At 41.0% G+C, this 20,185-nt stretch overlaps 1 protein-coding gene across 4 annotated transcripts in view; it reads left to right on the top strand.

Annotated features, from left to right (window-relative positions):
• Ctnnd2 (catenin delta 2) overlaps positions 1 to 20,185 on the top strand; it is an 843,915-nt gene that overhangs the window by 479,333 nt on the left and 344,397 nt on the right. For all 4 annotated transcript variants that reach the window (XM_051151017.1, XM_051151020.1, XM_051151018.1 and 1 more), the window contains one exon: positions 10,106 to 10,361. In XM_051151017.1, coding sequence (XP_051006974.1) covers positions 10,106 to 10,361 — 256 coding nt within the window. The remainder of the gene's footprint in view (positions 1 to 10,105; positions 10,362 to 20,185) is intronic.

Consider the following 20,185-nt stretch of genomic DNA (forward strand, 5'->3'; position numbering starts at 1 on the left):
TACACAGTCCATGGAAGCCATGCCAGAGGACAGGGTCTGAGGAATCCTCTGTCACTCCCTATTATAGACTCAGCCTCAACACTGTCTTGCCCAGGCACACCAGGCCACTGCAGAGCAGGACCTGCCTCCTCTTTCCTCCTCTCAACCTAATAGAAGGATACAGGTTCCAAGGATGTTCTTGGAAGCCTTTCTGATCCTAGATGTGCCTATAACTAGAGATACACCAAGAAAGTTTTGTTGTCTGTCCCCTTTTACCTGAAGACAGCAGTGATAGGCAGAAGTCAGCATGGTACTCCAGAAATGCAGCAGCCTAAATTAGGCAGGCACTACCTCATGAGTCTGTAGTGGTTCCTACTCAACTACAATGTCAGACAGTAGTATCCCATCACTATCCACCAGAGCCCTTCCTTTCTTTGAGGGTCTATAAATGTGGGTGGTGAGATAAAGAAATAGGGCTATATACTGGCAAGTGACAAAGGTAGCCTTGTCCTGGAAGGTCCATGGTAATACCTTGAATAGTTCTCTTCATACTTAAGTCAGAAGACAGAGCAGTGCTGAAAAGAGTTAGAGCCAAGGATGATGTGTCAACTGACTAGTGACTATGATACCATTTATAATTTTCACATAAGGGCTTAATAGTGCCAGAAGTTGAGACTTAAGAACAATTAAGATGTCAGCAGAAAGTATACCTCCATGGACCAATAATTACAGGCTAGCAGCCCGTTTCTTCCACTCTAGACATTATCTATCAATTAAAATGGTTAGGAAGCTCTAGAGTTTATTTTTATGGCCATTCCAATCCTTGGCTCTATTTCAGACTTTGAGACAAGTGAATTGATCAAGATCAGAGCATGGCACACATTTGAAGTGGAAGTGTTTCATACAACAATAAAAAAAATGATCATAGCACCTGTGGCCCCAAGTCTATCAGATTCCAGGCTATGACCTGGACTCAGGTTTCCACTAGCTAAGAAATTTTGCTCGGAGAGTTAAGTTTCCACAGAATTTCTTCTTGAACTTTTTATTCAGCAGGTGTATATTTGTGTGCATCCAGAATATGCACACAAATCACAAAGACATGTTTGATGTAAAGTCATTTAGTACTTAAGACAGTGAAGCATCTTAATTCTGTTTTGCAGCCAGCCAGGCAGATCTGTTTCCACTTTTGAGCCTCCTATAAAGCCAATTAATGTTGTCATATCTGTCTAAAGACAGGAAGCTAGAAGATCTGCTCATGTTCACTCTGCAGAATCCCTCCCTGCCTTCTCCTCTTCTCCTGTGTTGGTTTGGCTTGGCCCCTTTGTGTCCCTCTAGGTAATAGAACTGACTCTACTATGGGTACATAAACATTTCCCCATCCAACCATAATGCCGTTTCCATCATTATAAAGATTTACCTAGATATGTTATATAACATCTTGCATTCTACTCTTGTTTGGATTTTTCTGCAAAACATATTATCTTTCAAAGCACGTGGGCTATAGATTTCTGGGCATACCCTAATATCTAGTGTCCAGCAGATCAAATGGGATGAAACAAGTGGAGAAGGGTCAGTCAGCCTGGGATTTGGTCCCCAGTCTACCCCCTCTGTCCTCCACTTTCTCCTCTGTGAAGTAAAGAGTTGGCATCAAGGAATGGCATCATTCAGACAAGTTGTTGTTAGCTCTAAATGAGCCAGTATGTGCTGGCTCATCACATGGTATCTGCACACAAAGAAGATGCATGAAGATAGAATTGTTTATTATTCTATCCTCATTTCTAGGCAGGGAGACATCACCACACAGAACTGAAAATAGGTTCAGGGTGTTTAAAACACATGGCTATGTTATCATCCATTGGTACCTCACTGTAAATGACAGGAAATAAATATGTATAGCATGAAATATGAATATAAAATTCATAGGAGGATACACATCCATATATATATATGGATTCATTCATTTTCTAGTGTGGCCACTCACTTGTTCACATTTTACTTTATTTTTTTAAATAAAGGGTTTAATTTTATTTTATTTTTAATTATAATTTATTCACATTACATCTGGATTGCAACCCCCTCACTCTCATCTTCCTGTTTCCACCTGACCTATTCCTCTCCCCTAGACCTCTGACACGTGGGGTCCTCCTCCTCTACTCTGACCACAGCCCATCAGGTCTCATCCAGACAGTCTGCATCCCACTCCTCTATGTTCCCTCACAAACACTGAGATCTATTGTACATAGAAATACCTGGACAAGAGTAGCTAAACTTGAATATTGAAAATGTCATAGTAATTGTTTTTCTATTAATCTATATTTTTAAGTACCTTGTTTTAAAAAAAAACTGGGAAAAGTTCTACCTCAAGACCCAGCCATACCACTCCTGGGCATGTACCCAAACGATGCTCCACCATACAAGGACATTTCCTCAACTAAGTTCACAGCAGCTTTATTCATAGTAGCCAGAATCTGGAAACAACCTAGATGCCCCTCAACATAAGAATGGGTAAAGAAACTGTGGTACATTTACACAACGGAATACTACTCAGCTATTAAAAACAAGGAAATCTTGAAATTTGTAGGCAAATGGATGGAATTAGAAATGATCATTCTTAGTGAGGTAACCCAGACCCAGAAAGACAGGCATGGTAGGCACTCCCTTATAAGCAGATATTAGCCACATAATACAGGATAACCACACTACAATCCACAGACCTAAAGAAGCCAAATAACAAGGAGGAGCCTAGGGAGGATGCTTCATTCTCATTCAGAAGGGCAAACAGAATAGACACAGGAAGCAGTTGAAGAGAGGGAACAGGGTGGGAGTCTACCATAGAGGTCCTCCAAAAGACTCCACCCAGCTGGGAATCCAAGCCAAACTTTGGGGTGGAACACAGGGAGCTTTACAGAAGAATTGGGGAACAGAAGGACCTGGAGCAGTTAGGAGTTCCACAAGGAGACCAATGGAGGCCAACAAATCCAGGCAGAGGGAGGAAGTGCTGCAGAGACTGATGCATCAACCAAGGGCCATGCACGGTGTGGACCTCTGCTCAGATGTAGATAGGCAGCCCAGTCTCCATGTGGGTCCCATAATATGGGAGTAGGGATTGCTTCTGACATGAACTCTGGCCCCCACACATTGGTCACTTCTTCCTGGTGGGGCAGCCTCGCCAAGCCACAGAGGCAGATGCAGGCAGTCCAGATGAGGCTTGATAGGCCGAAGTCAGATGTTACGGGAGGAGGGCTCCCCTGTTCTGAGGTCTAAGGGAGTGAAAGATAGGGAAAGAGGGAGGGAAGGTGGGGGTATGAGGGAGGGAGGGTGGGGGGTGGGATGGGGAGGCAACTATGGAGGGGGCTACAATCGGAATGTAAAGTGAACAAAGTTTAAAAAAAAGAATATATAGAAGAAAAATAACTTCTTAAAATTCTTAGATCTGGCCTTGGAGAAATGGTTCATGGTTAAGCAAGCTTGTTGCTCTTACAGAGTACCTAGGTTCAATTTCCAGAACTTACATGGCAGTGCACAGCTATCTATAAGTGCAGTTCCAAGGGATTCAACACCTCTTTTAGCCTCTGGTCAGCAGACATACAGAGGGTGCATAGCCATCCATGCACACAATTGATTCAAACACATGAAATAAGATAACTATGTCTAAAACAGTGTTTTTTTAGTTGTCTGTGCTATATATATATATATATTAAAAAAAAAAAAAAACAACCAAAACTGGTCAACTGTTTGAAATGGGATTTTGTCCCCTTCTCTCTTTCAAACCTGTTATATTCAACTCATGACGATAGTGCCTGTGGCATCCTTACATCTGATCCCACGTTTCAGGGGACACTTATCCTCTGCTTCAAGTAGGAGCAGTGAGGACAGCCTGAACGTCAGTCATGAGGGTTCCAGTGAGAGTGTGACCATGCTGAAAATACTTCTCTGTGAATAGATAACGACAATTGAGATTACAATACCATGTTGTATTTATTCTTGAATAGTATTCATTGACAATAGACAGGCACAACCTGTGTTAAGTACAGAAACTTGGAAGACACTTACAGTTCAAGTCTGTAGTGTCTTTGCTGAGAGTATTTCAGATTAGGAGCCAAAGGCGTTTTACCTCTAAAGTAACGGACTTGACATCCCCTGGCCCCACTATCACTCAGCCATTCTCAAGTTTTAATTAGAACCACTATTTCTTAATTGTCTTCTTATATGTTTTTTTCTGTACTAAATTATCCAGACAGCACATGTAAATACATGCTGTGTTTTCATTTTTATCTGGTTATACAAATATATATATAGAAACATAAGACCACAGACATGGTGTAGGCTCCACAAGATTACATTTTCCTCACAACATGACTCAGCGGTTAAGAACATGGGCTGCTCTTTCAGAGGACCTCAGTTCACTTCCAAGCACCCACATGGTGATTTGCAAGTTCCAGTCAGCCTCTACAGACACCAGACAGCCACATGGTACACAGACATACATGAAATCAAAACATCCGTACACGTAAAATAAAATTTAAAATAGATAAAATATAAAATCATGGGTAAAGAAACAAAAAAAAAATTATTTTTCTTATTCTTTATTGAACTCTACTTTATATTCCTCATAACAGTTTCTTGCAGTGTGCCCAGATTCCTGAATTTTATTCTCTTCTTGTTTTTCCCTTTTTAGTAAACAATGCTTGGGACCATCATTCATAAAGCAATGTTTGGATTTACTAACAAGGATACACTGTCCCTCTTTCAAATATAGCAGCCCACAGAACATCTCTGTTTTGCCTCGACAAACTAAGGTTCTATTTGTGCAGCTTTGCAGAAAACAAACAGATAATTTCAGCAGTGGCACAGGTGTCTGTCCAAGTGTCAAGTCCACTGCAGAAGACGCAGCTTGTTAAAGCTCCCCAGAGAGGATTGGCGGCACAGTTCATTGAGTTCAGAATGCTCATAGAGGGAGAAGGGGCTGTTTGTAGAGGAGGTGAGAGGGTAGGAGCAAGTGTGTGGAGCTGATGAAGTGACAACCCCTCCAAATGTTTGCCAGGAGCATGTTTGGTTGGATGCAGTAACCTACAGGGTCAATGGAGCTCTCATGCTCAGATGGGAGAAAATGTCTAATGGCAGAAATTAAGGTGAAGGTGAATTAAAGGAATGCCTTCTAGTAGAGAGACGGGTGTTATTTGTCCACGCTCACACAGAGGCCTGCTTTGTGTGGGATGCACAGAGAACTACATAGCTCAGCAAATCAGAGGGCGGTGTTGAACCTTGACTCGTACAGTTCTTCCTCAGAGCCACCCATACAGTCCCATAAAATAGCAACTGCGACACTGACGCTTTTCTGAATCAAGGTTTTGCTGTGTAGTCCAGAATCTCTTCAGTCTCCCAGTGTAGACCTGGGTGGGTTGAGCTCACAAGCCTCCTGCCTCGCGCTCCTGGTAGTAAGGACAGAGATGCCCATCACTATATTCAACCAGTTCCATTTTCTCTAATGCTAATACAAGTATTCATTCAGTGAGTGCTTTCTGTGTAGCAGAAACCTTGGGATTCCATGATCCCTTGGGATCATTTTTAAAAACATTTGCCTAAAATAGAAGGAATTTCCTCTTGCTTTGCTAGAGATTATAGCTTCTCACATTTGGGCGGGGGGGAAACAAGGTTTCTCTTGTAGTCCTGGCTGTCCCTGACTCACTTTGTAGACCAGCCTGGTTTTGAACTCAAAGAAATCCACCTGCCTCTGCCTCCCGAGTGCTGGGATTAAAGGCGTGTGCCACTATGTGTGGTTGCTTCTCAAGTATTTTGTTCCCCACAGTCACAGGATCTATTTTTTCATTAAAGAGCTATTGTTGCCCTCTTTGCACTGATAGAGACCTTATTTTTGTGGCTGTGTCATTCTAATTTATTAGTATAAACGTTAATTTGACAGTATAAATTTGAATTATAATTTTCTATCTTGAAATTCTCAAAAACTATGTTTTTTACTGAGACCTACACAGAGATTTAAATATTCATTAAGGTCTGGCAGGATATCCAAGCCTGTTATCCAAGCATGAGGCTCTGAGATTGGTCCTCGGTATCCTATAGGGAAAAAGCCACTGTGGTACTATGTGTCTCCTGTCTGAGTGCTGGAGAGGCAGAGAAAATAGCATCCCAGAAGATCAGTAACCAGCCAGCATAGCTGGATGGGTGAGCCCTGTATCCTGTGAGCGATCTCTATCAAAAGATGCAAAGTGGGGGTGCCTGATCATGAGGAAAGGTACCTAGGCTTGATCTCTGGTCTTCACATATGTGTGCACCAACATGCACAGCTCCCTGGGCTGTATCTGCATACATGCATGCGTATGTTCATTTAACCCTGTGGACACACAAACTAAGTTTGTCTGTCCCTCCCTCCCTCCTTTCCTCCCTTTCTCCCTCTCTCCCTCTCTCCCTCTCTCTCTCTCTCTGCTCATGGTTGATACTTCTGGAGGGCCACTTATCAAAGTAAAAATTACGAAGTGAAAGTTATAGCAATTTTTAAAAATCTTTTTTTTTTTTTTAAACTTTTGCAAAGTTGCTCATCCATCTCAGATTTTATAGCCGACATTCTTATAGCTTAACAGTGAAAGCACTGGCGAGGCACTGTCAGGACACTTTGGCCTTAACACAGCTACATGCACTCTTACTTTTTGTCTTCTGCAACTGAAAAAAATGTGAGATGTTTTGAATTTTTTATATCTTTTCTACATATCTTTGTAAATTCAGTTTTATAAAAATAATACAAGCTGGTTTACACACCAATCTGTCATAACTTTTCAGTGTGGTATTCAGGTGTTTGATTTCTGTAATTAACCCACCTCTTCCCGCTACCTTCAGTCAACATTTCCTCTAATCCTATGCTTCTTATCATTATTTAAGATCTGATCGTTCTACTAAGTAACTCACAAACATCTGCCTTTGGGGTACTAAGCCTGGTCTAGAGGTTGGTAATAAGCATATCATCCAGAGACTAATACAGAGGCTTGAGTTCATTTTCTATTAGAGACCAGCCTGGCAGGTGTCTTTATCTCTCCAAGGCTCAGTTTCCCACCTGTAAAGTAAACTGACAGCGAATCAGGAGCCCTCTGATGCCCAGGGACAGGACCCTTGGCATAGATCCTTGGTATAGTGTTATTGATTTCAGCCTTGATAGTGGAGTGATGACGACTCATTGGTGTACTATTCATTGGATGCTTTTCCTGCATGGAATCATACAGTAATCCCTGGAGGCTGTTTTGCTCCCTCATACAACTCCAGAGTTTCATCTCGAGGAAACCAATTACCTTGTCCAAGACCAAGGACTAGAGCAGGAGTCCAGATCTGACTGAATGGTCCATCCCTGGAAAAGGGCACAGTGGAAATCAAATAGCGGGCTGGAGAGTTGACTCAGGAGTTAAGAGCACTTTGTGCATCTTACCCAGAACCTGTCACTCCCCTGATAGCTCACAAATATCCATATCTCCAGTCCCAAGGAATCTGATGGCTTCTTCTGACATAGGCAGGAACCAGGTACACATGTATTGCACAGACCCACATACAGGCAAAATGTTCATATGCTAACTAAATAAACAAATGAACAAATAAACAAATAAATAAATCTGAGCAGAACTCCAAACCAACTAGGAACTTAACATTTTCCACCACTTCTTCCTTACTCCTGTGCATTTTGCTTCCTGTTTTGCCTTGGTAGAATTCCACAGTGTTGCACATTTTGAGCCTCTTCCCTTATATTTTTCACAAGGTTGGGTCATCAGTGTTTCCTCCAGCTCTTGCTTTTCCTTTAAAGATGTAGATGTCTGGTATATGAGTGTATGTGGACACGTTAGATGTGTGTGTTGGTACGTTAACAGGTACATGTAGGGTATGGAAAACAAGCTATGTGCCACTCACCGTTGAGGCAAAGTCTGGAGCTCACTGGTTAGCCTAGGCTGGCTGGCCAGGGAGCCCCAGGGAACCCCCTCTGTGTCTGCCTTTGCATCACGGGAAGGTCATGCACCCACCTCCACGCCCTCCCAGCTTTGTTCCGTGGGTCCGGGGACTCTCTTCCTTTCACAGCTCACTCTTTACCACCCAATCATTTCCCAGCCACCAAAATGGCTTCTCTAGGTGGCGGTGTTATTTCTTGGACTCTACTACATGTGCCTGCTTGTGTGAATCACCAAGATTCACAGAACTACATTTTTAGAAAGGAATTTATTTTTGCCCAAAAACAATTTTCAGCAAGAATAAACACTGATGTTTCATTTCCTGAATGAAGAATGTAGTTCTACGAAAATGAGGCAGCGGGCTAAGTTTCCCCTTTTGTCCTTGGTTTTCTAGCTAGCTTACCACTGCTCACGATGAAAATGAAGTTTTGTGTCTAGGTTCTTATATATATATTTAAACTGCTTTGGTTATAGTACATAGTGTAATGCTAAAGACATCTCAAATTTTTATTACATTTGTTTCTTTATCGTGGCTGAGAATGGGCACCTGCTGCAACTTGTAGTCAAATACAATTAAAAACCACTTATGTAGTAATCACTTTAAAATACTACTTCCCAGGGCATATGGGCACTTTTCTTAGATTTTTCATAAATGTTTCAGTTTTATCATGCCATTGAGCCCTGTTCTCCTAAGTTTTGCCCATTGTATGATAAACTATGGAAAGTTAATTGGAAAGGTAAAATCCTGAACTTATAGATTCAAATCAACAGAAGACTGTCTTACTCAGTTTACTTTCAGCATTTGTTGCTTGTACAGAATTTCTTACATGCTCTTAGCAAGTGTTTCCTTGATAATGATGTAATTACCTTTTATATCTCCTTTGGTATATGACCCTTATGAGAAAAGATGACAAAAATATGCACTAAGAAATAATTCTTTGGAAGTCAGAATTGTGCTGTGTGACTTGTAACTGGAATCTAACTCCATATAGCGCACATGGGGGATGGGGTCCTGTATCTAGACATTTCCTGTAACTCCATGTCTGTTCTGCTGTACAACGTCACAAAGAGAGTGTCCTCATAATGACTGTGCCTGACCATTGCCAGAACAGTAAATAACCAGTCACCTCCCTCTCAGAGGAAATAGGAGATCCTTATCTTATGTGTCAATTTGACATTAGATGTGAATATTTTTTGCAAGACAGATAAAAACAGTGCCTGACATAATCCAAAACAACCGACCCCAGGAAAGAAAAAGCGGTGGAGACTGAGTTAGGAAACAGTGGAACTGACTTCAGTAACTCGTGTGATATCTCAAAGCAACATAGGCGTGTTGGAAGATGCTAAGACTTTGGGGGAAGCCACGTCAGCTCCTTACTCTGCCTTGCGGCTGGGTGGCTTTCTTCTTCCCTCACACGTCTTCTGTCTCCCAAGTGCATTCATTCCCGTGACAGCTCTACTGAGAGAGGCACATGAAATCTTCAGAGATTTACTTTACAGAAAGGAGGCGAGCCCGGCACGGGAGGCTGCTGCAGTACTAATTACATGTGCAGCCCCCTTTCTCCACACACACACCCTGCACTCTCTCTTCCCTTTCCTCTATTCTGGAAAATGACTTTGCGGTTACATTTATTACAAACTTAATAAAGTTAGGAAAATGCTAATCTGAGCACATCATTGGATCCTCTCTACTAGAATGATAAGAACTAACTGTCCATGTTTTCTTATAAAATAGTTTCCGCTGGGTTTTAGTTTTAACCCGTGCTTGAGATCAAACCTCAAGCCTTATGGGCACTCAGCAGCAGGCACTCGGCTAGAGTCACACACACGCGCGCACACACACACACACACACACACACACAGCGCAGGTTTTAGTTTTGAGTAACGTTCACACGTGGAATGCGTGCGCCTTTGATGTTGGTTGACAGTGTGTACACCCAGCAGGTCTGCTTCCTCTCAGCTATTTCAGTTGACATCTGAAACAGCATATGAACAAACTGTCATTTGATTAGATAGCATTGACTACCTTGGGTCACCTGTGACAGATTAATTTTGTCTTATTCTTTCAAACCCCTATTTTTTTTTTTTTTTTTTATGTGTGTAATGTTCCCCCTACCTAGACCTGGTTAACCATTTCTGTGAGCAGATCCTCAACTTTTTGCTTTGTCCCTACTTTCCTGTCCTAGCCCCATCCTCCCCTGGTGTCGACTCCGTCCCCTTGCAGCGCACAGGCAGCCAGCATGGGCCACAGAATGCCGCCGCAGCCACCTTCCAGAGGGCCAGCTATGCTGCCGGCCCAGCCTCCAACTACGCAGACCCCTACCGACAGCTGCAGTATTGTCCCTCCGTTGACTCTCCGTACAGCAAATCTGGCCCTGCCCTCCCACCCGAAGGCACCTTGGCCCGGTCCCCATCCATTGACAGCATTCAGAAAGACCCCAGGTGGGTAAAACCGTATTTCCTTACTCTGAGGTGTATTGAAGAGGTTTTATAACCTAGTTTTGTGTTGGCAAGCTGTGACTTGTTATTGCCTTCTTGTTATTGGCTGAGAATGAAAAGGTTGGCTTTTCTCGGGTTTTACGATTTTTGTTTGATATGAAATATGGACACATAGGTCAACACCCAGAAATAAAACATGCTATTATAGGAACAGCTCTGAGTTCCTGTGGATGCACCCATCTAGTTTGATCTGGAGGCGTCTGCGGTGATGTGGGAGCAGAGGGCAGGAGCCGGGCAAAGTCCTCGCCTGACCTTCAGTGTCTTGGTCCGCATGGGCTAATGTCTGAGAGGAAGAATTTATTGTCACCTCTGTCTTTCTGTTCATCAGAATTAAAGGCTTCCTTTCCAACTTCTCCTCAAATTTGATAATTCAGAAATTCCATATTACTTTCATTCTCTAAGCATGGACATATTAGGCTGTGTTGTTTACGGACTGGTAAGAGTTTCTCCTGTGGACTCTCCAAGAGATGCTTCAGTAAGGCGTTTGTCTCTCACGTTCTTGTTTCCAATGGCAGCAGGGTGCCTGGCTTCTGAAGTTGGAACTGACTCTCTGTGGATTTATGTACATACAGTCCCATGTATGCACATACACAAATCTGTATGTTCATACACACACACACACACACACACACACACACACACAAATAATCCGCACCTGTAAATATTTTAGGTAAGCCAAGATCCTGGCATTTCTTCAGGGCAGGGGTTGAGCATGATGATAAATTTGAAATTCATCTCCAGGCAACTCCCTGACAGAGCACACAGCTTCTTTCTTATGTACTATTTCGAGAATTTGCGTGATTTCTCTTCTAAAAAGAAATTGTTTCTTCAGACATGAAAGGCGAGTGGAGTCATTTCATGGCGTGTTTTGAGATAACTGCCTCCGTACAAATGAAGCCCACATGGATGACCTTTGCTAAGTGTGTGTTTGGTACAGTCTGCATTCTACGGTTGAACTGGACGTAAAGGCTCAGGTCTAACTACAGGAGACCAAATGCATAGCTCACCCAGAGTGCTTGGTACTGGTGTCGGGATTTTCAAGCTTTCACAGCAGTCAGAAAGTCTTTGAACTTGAAACCTGCCCTTAATTTTTAAAGTATGCATGGTTAGAACATTCCTTAGAAAGCATTTTTATCACTGTTTTGAAATATATGGAAATAAAACATTAGTGAAAACAGAAGAGGTGTTCATATGGACCACTGGACCAGACATGACATTGTTTGACTTTAACATTTATATTTAACTTACAGATACGCAAGTGTTTATGTTGTTTATTCTATATTCTAGTCTTCCTTTTGCTGTAGTAAAACATTGACCAAAAAGAGCTTGTGGGAGAAAGGGTGAATTTTCTTATACTTTCCTGGAAAGAATACATTACTGGGGATGTCAGGGCAGGAAACCAGGGAGGAGCTTGAGGCAGAAACATGGAGGACTGCTGCTTCCTGGCGCTCTGTTTCTTCACAGGCTAGGGCTTGGGCAGCTTCGTTTCACAGCACAGAATCACCAGCCTAGGAATGGTGCCACCCACTGTGTGCTAGGCCCTTCTGCATCAGTCAATAACCTGGACCGTTTCCCCACGGACATCCCCACAGATCAATCTGATAAAGACAGTCACTCAGCTGAGACTTTTTAATTCAGATTACTGTAAGCTGCGTCATGTTGACAGATGCACTAATAATATGCCTTCAGCTGACGCAGGTGTCACTCTCTGGGCAAGGCCGTCTCCTAACTCGCTGTGTATTCCAAGTGAGCCTCCACTTCCACTTGTACCGTGCCTCAGCTTCCCAAGTGCAAAGCTTATAAGCATGAGCTACCTCCTTAGGAAAAGATTTTATCCGCAATAAAAAGCATTTAAAATTTCACATTAAAGAAATTTGGCTTAATAAAAAACTAAATTTATATTTCTCTGGACGCAGCCTAACTTCTGTGTTTTATACTGTGCATTAAAAACACGTTATTAAGCGGACTATCCTTCCTTTTCTATATTACTGTCACTTTGATAGGCTTGCTTCTTTCTGTATGCTGTCACAGCTCTCACAAGTTATGGATTATGTCACTTTTGTTTATTGAGTGCATGCTTTAAACCAAAGAGAAAAACATCAAGAAGAAGTGGTAGAATGAGTAAGAAAGTATTAGCCACTTATCTTTCATGCATGTTAAACTTACATGCGAGAATTAGTGCTATATGGATTATAAGTTTATCTTTATTTTCAAGTATGCTACCTACTGGCCTTATATAGATGAGTGTAAATTCTGAAAAACTCCAGCATGCTTAGCACTGATAGAGACAAGAAAATATAGGGACTCATGGCAAGGACCAGAATCAGATTGCTTTTTCTTAATAAAAGTAATATAAGAAAATAATTATATATAATAAATAATACAATAAAATTATAAAAATAAATAAAATAAAAGTCACATCTGGAATGAAGAACAAAATATTGTGATGCCTTCTTTTTTTATAATTTATTGAATTTTTTTTATATGTATGCATTGGTGTTTTGCCCGCATGTATGTCCTGTGAGGGTGTCAGCTCTTAGAGCCACAGAGAGTTGTGAGCTGCCATACGGGTGCTGAGAATTGAACTCAGGTCCTCTGGAAGAGCAGTCAGTGCTCTTGACTTCTGAGCCGTCTCTCCCGCCCCCATAGTAACGTCTTCTTGCAGAGTTTTCCTAAAGTAAAAGACTCTTATTGCTGTGGTTATGGATTCAAACCCATTCAACTGTAAGTCCAAAGCATTAACTGTACACAGACATTTTGTATTTTCTTCAAATGATAATTTTCGGTTGCTTCTAGCCAGTGACTAGAACTAAAGATGCTAGAACAAAGATAACTAACTTTTAGGGCACAAGAATATTTACTTTGTTGCTAGAAGCTGTTGACTGGAACCTTCAAGCCTCTTAAGTCGTTTCCTGCTTTTATACATAGTATTCCCTAGACTAGATGGAATGTCCAGCTTGCAGCCTACAGCCCAGTGAGCTGAGGATAGCTACGGGTGCTGCCCAACACACAGACCCATAAGCCCACTAGTGACGTTATGAGAGCATTTTGTGATTTTTTGTTTTGTTTTGTATGAGTAGTTCTGCTCCTTGTATAGGCTCTATGGCTTCTTCAGAGGTGTGGTCAGTAGCTCCGGGCAGCGGTACAGCAGCAGGAAGCGGTTCAGGTAGCTATGCCAATAGCATAGCTGTCGTGAGGTGTGTGCTTTCTGTTACAGTTCCTCAGGTTTTCCAGTATCAGACACTTTGATCTTAACAGAGACCAATTTCTTTTTCACTAAAGAGCTATATATTATTATTCAGTAAAGTTTCTGAGCAAATACTGACTTTTTAACATAAGGATTTCGAGTCAAGAGAGTCTTATTTGCTGTCTGTGCTGAAGCCTCAGAGAGTGACTGTTCCTGAGGGCTTGAGATTTCCTCCTTGGTAGTAGTGGACTCAGTCACAAGGTCTTTCCTGCTTTTAACTGTAGATTCTACCAAATGCGTTATCCAACCAGATGGCAGCATCGAGTTTCTGTCTTATGGTCAAGAATCTTGGGGGAGTGAGGTTTTTATACATACAGAATCCAATTCTCAGGCACATTTGCTGGAGGTTTTTGTTTATTTATAATTATATATTATTTTCTGTAGGATGCAAACCTCCTGACTATGAAAATGACTAATATATACTTCATATATGATACAAAATATTAAATTGTTTCTATATATGTGTAACATATGTTTTTATATATGCTTATTAACAGGTTAAATATGTATGTAAGTCACAATAGTATGATTGTTTTAAAAGTTAAATAATGAAAAAGGAAACAAATTAGATACGTAAAGAAAGATGCATCACTGTCTCCTGGAGGTACTATAAGTGTTCTCATGCATAAAAGAGTAGAAGTTATGTTTAGTGCTTTTGTGACATGATGTACAAGTCCAAGAAATTTCATCATCTTTAGTGAGTTTGGTTACTTTTTTTTCAGGCTGTTGAAATTGGTGCACTTTCTTTCTCTCTTTCTTTCTTTCTTTCTTTCTTTCTTCCTTCCTTTCTTTCTTTCTTTCTTTCTTCCTTCCTTCCTTCCTCCTTCCCTCTTTTCCTTTTTTATTTCTTTCTCTTTGTATAAGTTTATTTATTCATTTTACATCCTAATCATATTGTCTCCCGCTCTCTTGCCTGTACCACTCTCTCACCATTTTTCCCCTTATCCCCACTCTCCTTCTTCTCAGAAAAGAGGACCCCCACCCCGTGTACCAACCTACACCAACACATCAAGTTGTATCAGGACTAATTACATACTCTTCCACTGAAGCTGGCCAAGGCAGCTCTACGAGGGGCAAGTGATTGAAAAGCAGGCAACAGAGTCCATGTCAGAGAGCCAGAGACAGCTATTTCAAAGAAAAAATTTAAATGTGCTCAAATATTGTGGTGTGTGTGTGTGTGTGTGTGTGTGTGTGTGTGTGTGTGTGTGTGAGATGTTGGCACATATATGGGGGTGGGGATGCACATGACAGTGTGCACACAACAGCCAGAAGATAACACTGGGTGCCCTACTATGTTGTTTCCACCTTATTCCCCTGAGACAGGGTCTTGTACTGAAGTGGCAACCAGCAATCCCAGCAGTGTTCCTGTGTCTGCCCCGCACAGGGCTAGGTTTATAGACATGTGCAAGGCTATGTGTGGCTTTGTATGTATTTTGGACATTTGAATGTAGCCCCTCGTGCTTGCACAGCAAGTGTTCTTATCAGCTTAACCATCCCTCTAGTGCCAAAAGTATTATCTCATTTTAAATGCAATTAACGAAATGCACACAGTAGCATTTTTTAAATGAAGACATTTTCCCCAAACCAGCAACTATGTTTTCAATCGTATATTCCAATTCGTTGGAGTTGTTTTAAGTTGAAAAATTGATCAATAATATAAAAAAAAAGACACTTTTAGGAAAATATTTATTCATGACTACTATTTTCTATTTGCTATTTAGAGATAACCTGAAAAATTGTTTTATTTGAGACATTATATTGACTCATTAAATAATATTTCTTATCTATATTTTATCAATGTGCAAACTTCAGTAAAGAACATTTTCAAATGTTTTTCTCATTATTCATCAATGTGTATCACACTCACAATATTTACATTAAGTTGAAACTTTAGAGAGACAGTAGAATTTTATAATGTTTCTAGAAAGGTGTTGATACCTTATGAGCATATACAGGGGGAGGAGGTCCCTCTCAGTCACAGTCATAGGAGAGGGGAGTAAGGGGAAAATGGGAGGGAGGGAGGAATGAGAAGATACAAGGGATGGGATAACAATTGAGATGTAATAAGAATAAATTATATATATATATATATATATATACATATATATATATATAAAGAAGGGTGTAGGTTAGAATGTTTTTGAAATCTTAATGCTTAAATGATGTTCCTGTGTAATTTGGATTATTATATAGCTTAAGTCACATTACTGCGATGTTTGCTGCAAAGTATGTGTAACATCCCCGTAGTCTACTTCTCTTGGGTTATGTATCTCTGCAGAGCCTAATACTCATTTTCAACACCCAGCTATCACTCACGTAACTGGACCTCCCAAGTTTGAAAGTTGTTATTCATTTCACCGAGTGACAATCACCCTATCCCTTCTCCGTCCCACCCAGTCCCTGCAGCTGGCCTTTCAAACTGACCCTTTTTGCAGAGTTATTGTAAAATAAGCCAGACTCAAGGATATTCGTGATATTGATGTTTGTTGCTTTGTTACTGTATTGTGGCTTTTATTTTTATTTTTATTAATTTATTCAGATTACATCTCAATTGGTGGTTTTTATTTTGGGAAGGTCTCAATGTAGCCCAGGCTATCCTCAAGCATTCTGACAACCATCACAATTAGAATTAATTCATAATATGGCTCATGTCTGGTGTTAAACATTTTATATCCATTATTTAAAATCGTCATTCCAAGACCTCTTTAATTACCACCTAACACTCATGCTAAAGATGTTCCTGTCCATGGCTGCCATCTTTCATCACCTTAACTATGTAAGGCTATGCATTCTGCACATCCTGCTCCAGTATAAACCAAGTGCAATATGATATCAGCAATGACTCTTCATTGCACTGATTAAAAATGTGACTGTTTGTCCTCTAAGTGCTTCTGAGAACAGGGCTGAAGTGGCTGGATGCTTCATTCAAGGTACTTCTGCTATTAGATGGTACCACTGGATTTAGCATCATCTTCAAACCCTGTATGTCATAATATAATTAATGTCGGGAGCTGCTCGACTATTTTGAGTCAAGAGCAAGATACCTTTAACAGAACAAAGAACAGATAGAGCCTTCGTTAGGTAGAAAAGTTAAATGGAAATTCTGACTGGATAATTCCTATCATATCACCCTGTTATTCCACCACAGCTGAAGGTGTGAAATCCCCCCTTTCTACCACGTGCAACCAGTACTGATGTGTCACTTGATGTCATAAGTGACTTTTCTTTACTATCTTGCACTGAACATTTAATTGCCCACAAAAATGGACACTCAAAATATTTGTTGTTGCCAGACAAGTGGTAGCTGACTGTCAGTGTTAACCAGTCACAATTAATTTCCATCGCCTCTTGAAAACCTTCGCAGCATAGTGAGGTCATTAACTTGGAGGTTCTGACAGTGGCAGAAAGAAGATTCGCATTTCAAACTCAGGGCAACAATACACTTTAGCATGAAGTTCCACTGTGCATGGCATATTATAATTTGAAAACTCCACTAACTGAGACTCTTCAGTCTACTGAAGATCATTCCTAACCACTCTAATAGGCTTGCTGTAGTAGGTGTGTGTTATCAGATAGTAAATGTGTTAGGAAGACAAAAATAGATGATAGATAGATAGACAGACAGACAGACAGACAGATAGAGAAAGAATGGAGGAACAAAGAGAATAAGAAAAAAGTCATCTGGAATAGCAACGAGGCACAATTACATAAATAAAACATGTCGGTTGGTGAGAAGAAAGAGTATTCACATATCTTCCTTGTATTACCTTCTCAACTTTCTTTTTAAAATATATTTATTTTATTACATATGTGTAAAACAAACTACATACAGCAGGGAGAACCATGTGACAACCATGAGTTCTGTAATGTTACAGTCATAGTGGTTTGGCTATTTATATTTGTCCAGCTTGAAGTAAACGTCTTTCCTGTCTTGTTGGGTCTAAATTTCTGAATGAATCTATCCTATCTCAACTCTAATAACTTAACCTCTTTATCTTGACCTAAAAAGATCTTATCCCCTAACCAACCTAACTTGATTGTAATAGTACACTATCTGGCCTTCAATGCCCCTTAGAGACTTGAGACACAGTAAAAATAAATTCCTGAGTGAACCAGCAGTGCGGGTTAGCAGCTTCCAAAATGTACAAATTGACTTAGACGGTTTTCTGCCTGAACAGTCACCTAGTTTTCTAAGACATTTCTATATTTGATTTGCTCTTTTCTCATATCTGTTATTTAAACTTCCCCCTTGGAGCTCGTCACCTGAGCAATATCTTGGGAACTCCTTTAGAGGTGGGACACCACACTGATAAAGCTCACACTGTGATAACTGGGTCATTTGTGAGAAGCCCTGAAGTGTCGCTTTCAGTCAGCCACATCAGCTGCTGTGTACTAAAGGGTCCTTTGCTAGGGGTGGGTCTCCTGACTTTCAAAGTCAGCCCAGTGGGTCCCAGTATATTTTTGACTCTACACATCAGTTTATTTTTGAAAGCTTTGTGGGTACCAACAGAGAGAGGCCACTCTTTTACCTTGCCTTGAAGCATCCCCAATCACTTATGACATCATGAAGAGAGACATGAATTCTCTTTGAATGTAGGACAGGTATTTCAATGGCATAGAAGTAGTCTTAAGAAGAAAACAAAGTTGGATAAAGATACACGTTTGGAAACCACTGACTTAACAGCCACAACAAGAGAATAATTACTTGTCTGAACGAGGAAGTAATGTAAGATTAGGTCAGCCACTCTTATGTATCCACCTCTGTGGGTGTGAAAAAGTAACCCTGGCCTTTTTTATTGAATCTACCAACATACACTGTTTTGAGTATTGTTGATGAATAAATGAGTAGAAATAGGGTATTTCTTCTGTATATATTTTATGTTCCCCCTAAATGTAATAGAATTTACTTTTGATCCTTTAAGAATCTATCTGTATCTACCATACCATATAAAATTAATAGTCATAAAGTTAGAGGTAACAAATGTTCGACATGACTCCCAGGAGCACTGCCTTCTCCTTTTTCTACCTTGTGTCATACTTGTCCTTGTGGAAGTCGAGTGGGCCTGTGTGCATAGGCATAATGCCGAGGGGAAGTTTGTGGGTTGGGAAAGCAGAAAGCAAGTCAGAATTCTAGGGACATGCAAGCGCTGCTATGAGCCGAGCTTGAAGGTCAGTTTCCCACGGCCAGTTGAGTCTTTAGATCTGCCAACTTAGCTCTCAGACATGATGGGTCAGAGATGATCACCTCTGCTGCCTCCTGTTCTGGGTCCCTGTGCAAAGACACTGTGACATAATAACTAATGTGACTGCCCTCTTCAGTCACTGAGTCATAGGGTGAGTTGGTAGACTGAACCCGAGTCACTTTCTCAATGAACCACCGACCTGTCCTTTCAGTGTGTCCTCTGAAACCCTTTACTCTCTGCTTTTGAAAGGGGGAATAGTCAGGATGCTGGCACAAGTGGCATGTTCAGAAAAACACAAATGGATAAACAAAACGCAGAATATGCACACAATACTCAATGTAGATATGGAATGAAGGAAGTACAGCTGCGTTATAACATGGATGAACCTCAGGGACATTCTTAGTGAAATGAGCTCAGGATAGGATGATAGATTATTCTGTAGGACATTATAAGGCAATGAGAGTATCAAATTCACACAGCCATAAGGTAGTGGCTACTAGGGGGTGTGGGAGAATGACAGCTGAGGTTTAATGACCATCAGCTTTATGTTCGGGAGAGTACTGTGAAGGGGCCTTGCACAGTTTGTGAATGTGCTTAATAGCACTAGTTTTGAAATAGCCAGAATGGTGCGGTCTCTGAATATGTTATAAGGACAAGAATGTAAACAAGGAAGCTGGTAGGATATAGCTCAGCAGTAAAGTGCTTGTTGTCTAACCATGAGGACCTGAGCTCTTATCTCCCAAACCTCTGTATAAAGCTGGATGTGGTGTCCAGCACAGGGAAGGCAGACAGGAGGACTCCTGGGGTTTGCCAACCAACCAGCCTAGGCAAATTTGTGTGTTGCACATTCAGTGAGAGATTTTGTCTTTAAAAAATTGGGCGTACAACTAGAAAGATGGCTCAGTGGTTCAGAGCACTCACTGTTTTTCTGCATGACTCAAGCTCAGTTTCCAGCACCCACATCAGAGAGCTCACAGTCCCCTTCAACTCCAGTTCTAGGGAATCCAATATCCACTGGTGTTCATGGGCATTTTCACTTACACGATGCCCATAAAGTCATATAAGCACACAAACACACACATACACACACGCACACACACACACACACACACACACACACACACACACACGCAGAGAGAGGGGGGAATTGTGCGTTCTACTACCATGTAGGAAATGGCAAAATTCATTCCTGTGGAGGTTACCACTTTTACTTTGCACTACTCCCCAAATGGGCTACTAAATTCTAAAAATATATTATAATAATATATTGCCTAATTATAATAACTGTGGTACTGTGTTAAAGAATGACTATAAAGTAGCTTTTTAAATTAGATGCC

The sequence above is a fragment of the Acomys russatus genome, chromosome 9, assembly GCF_903995435.1.
Source record: "Acomys russatus chromosome 9, mAcoRus1.1, whole genome shotgun sequence".
NCBI classification, from domain to species: domain Eukaryota; kingdom Metazoa; phylum Chordata; class Mammalia; order Rodentia; family Muridae; genus Acomys; species Acomys russatus.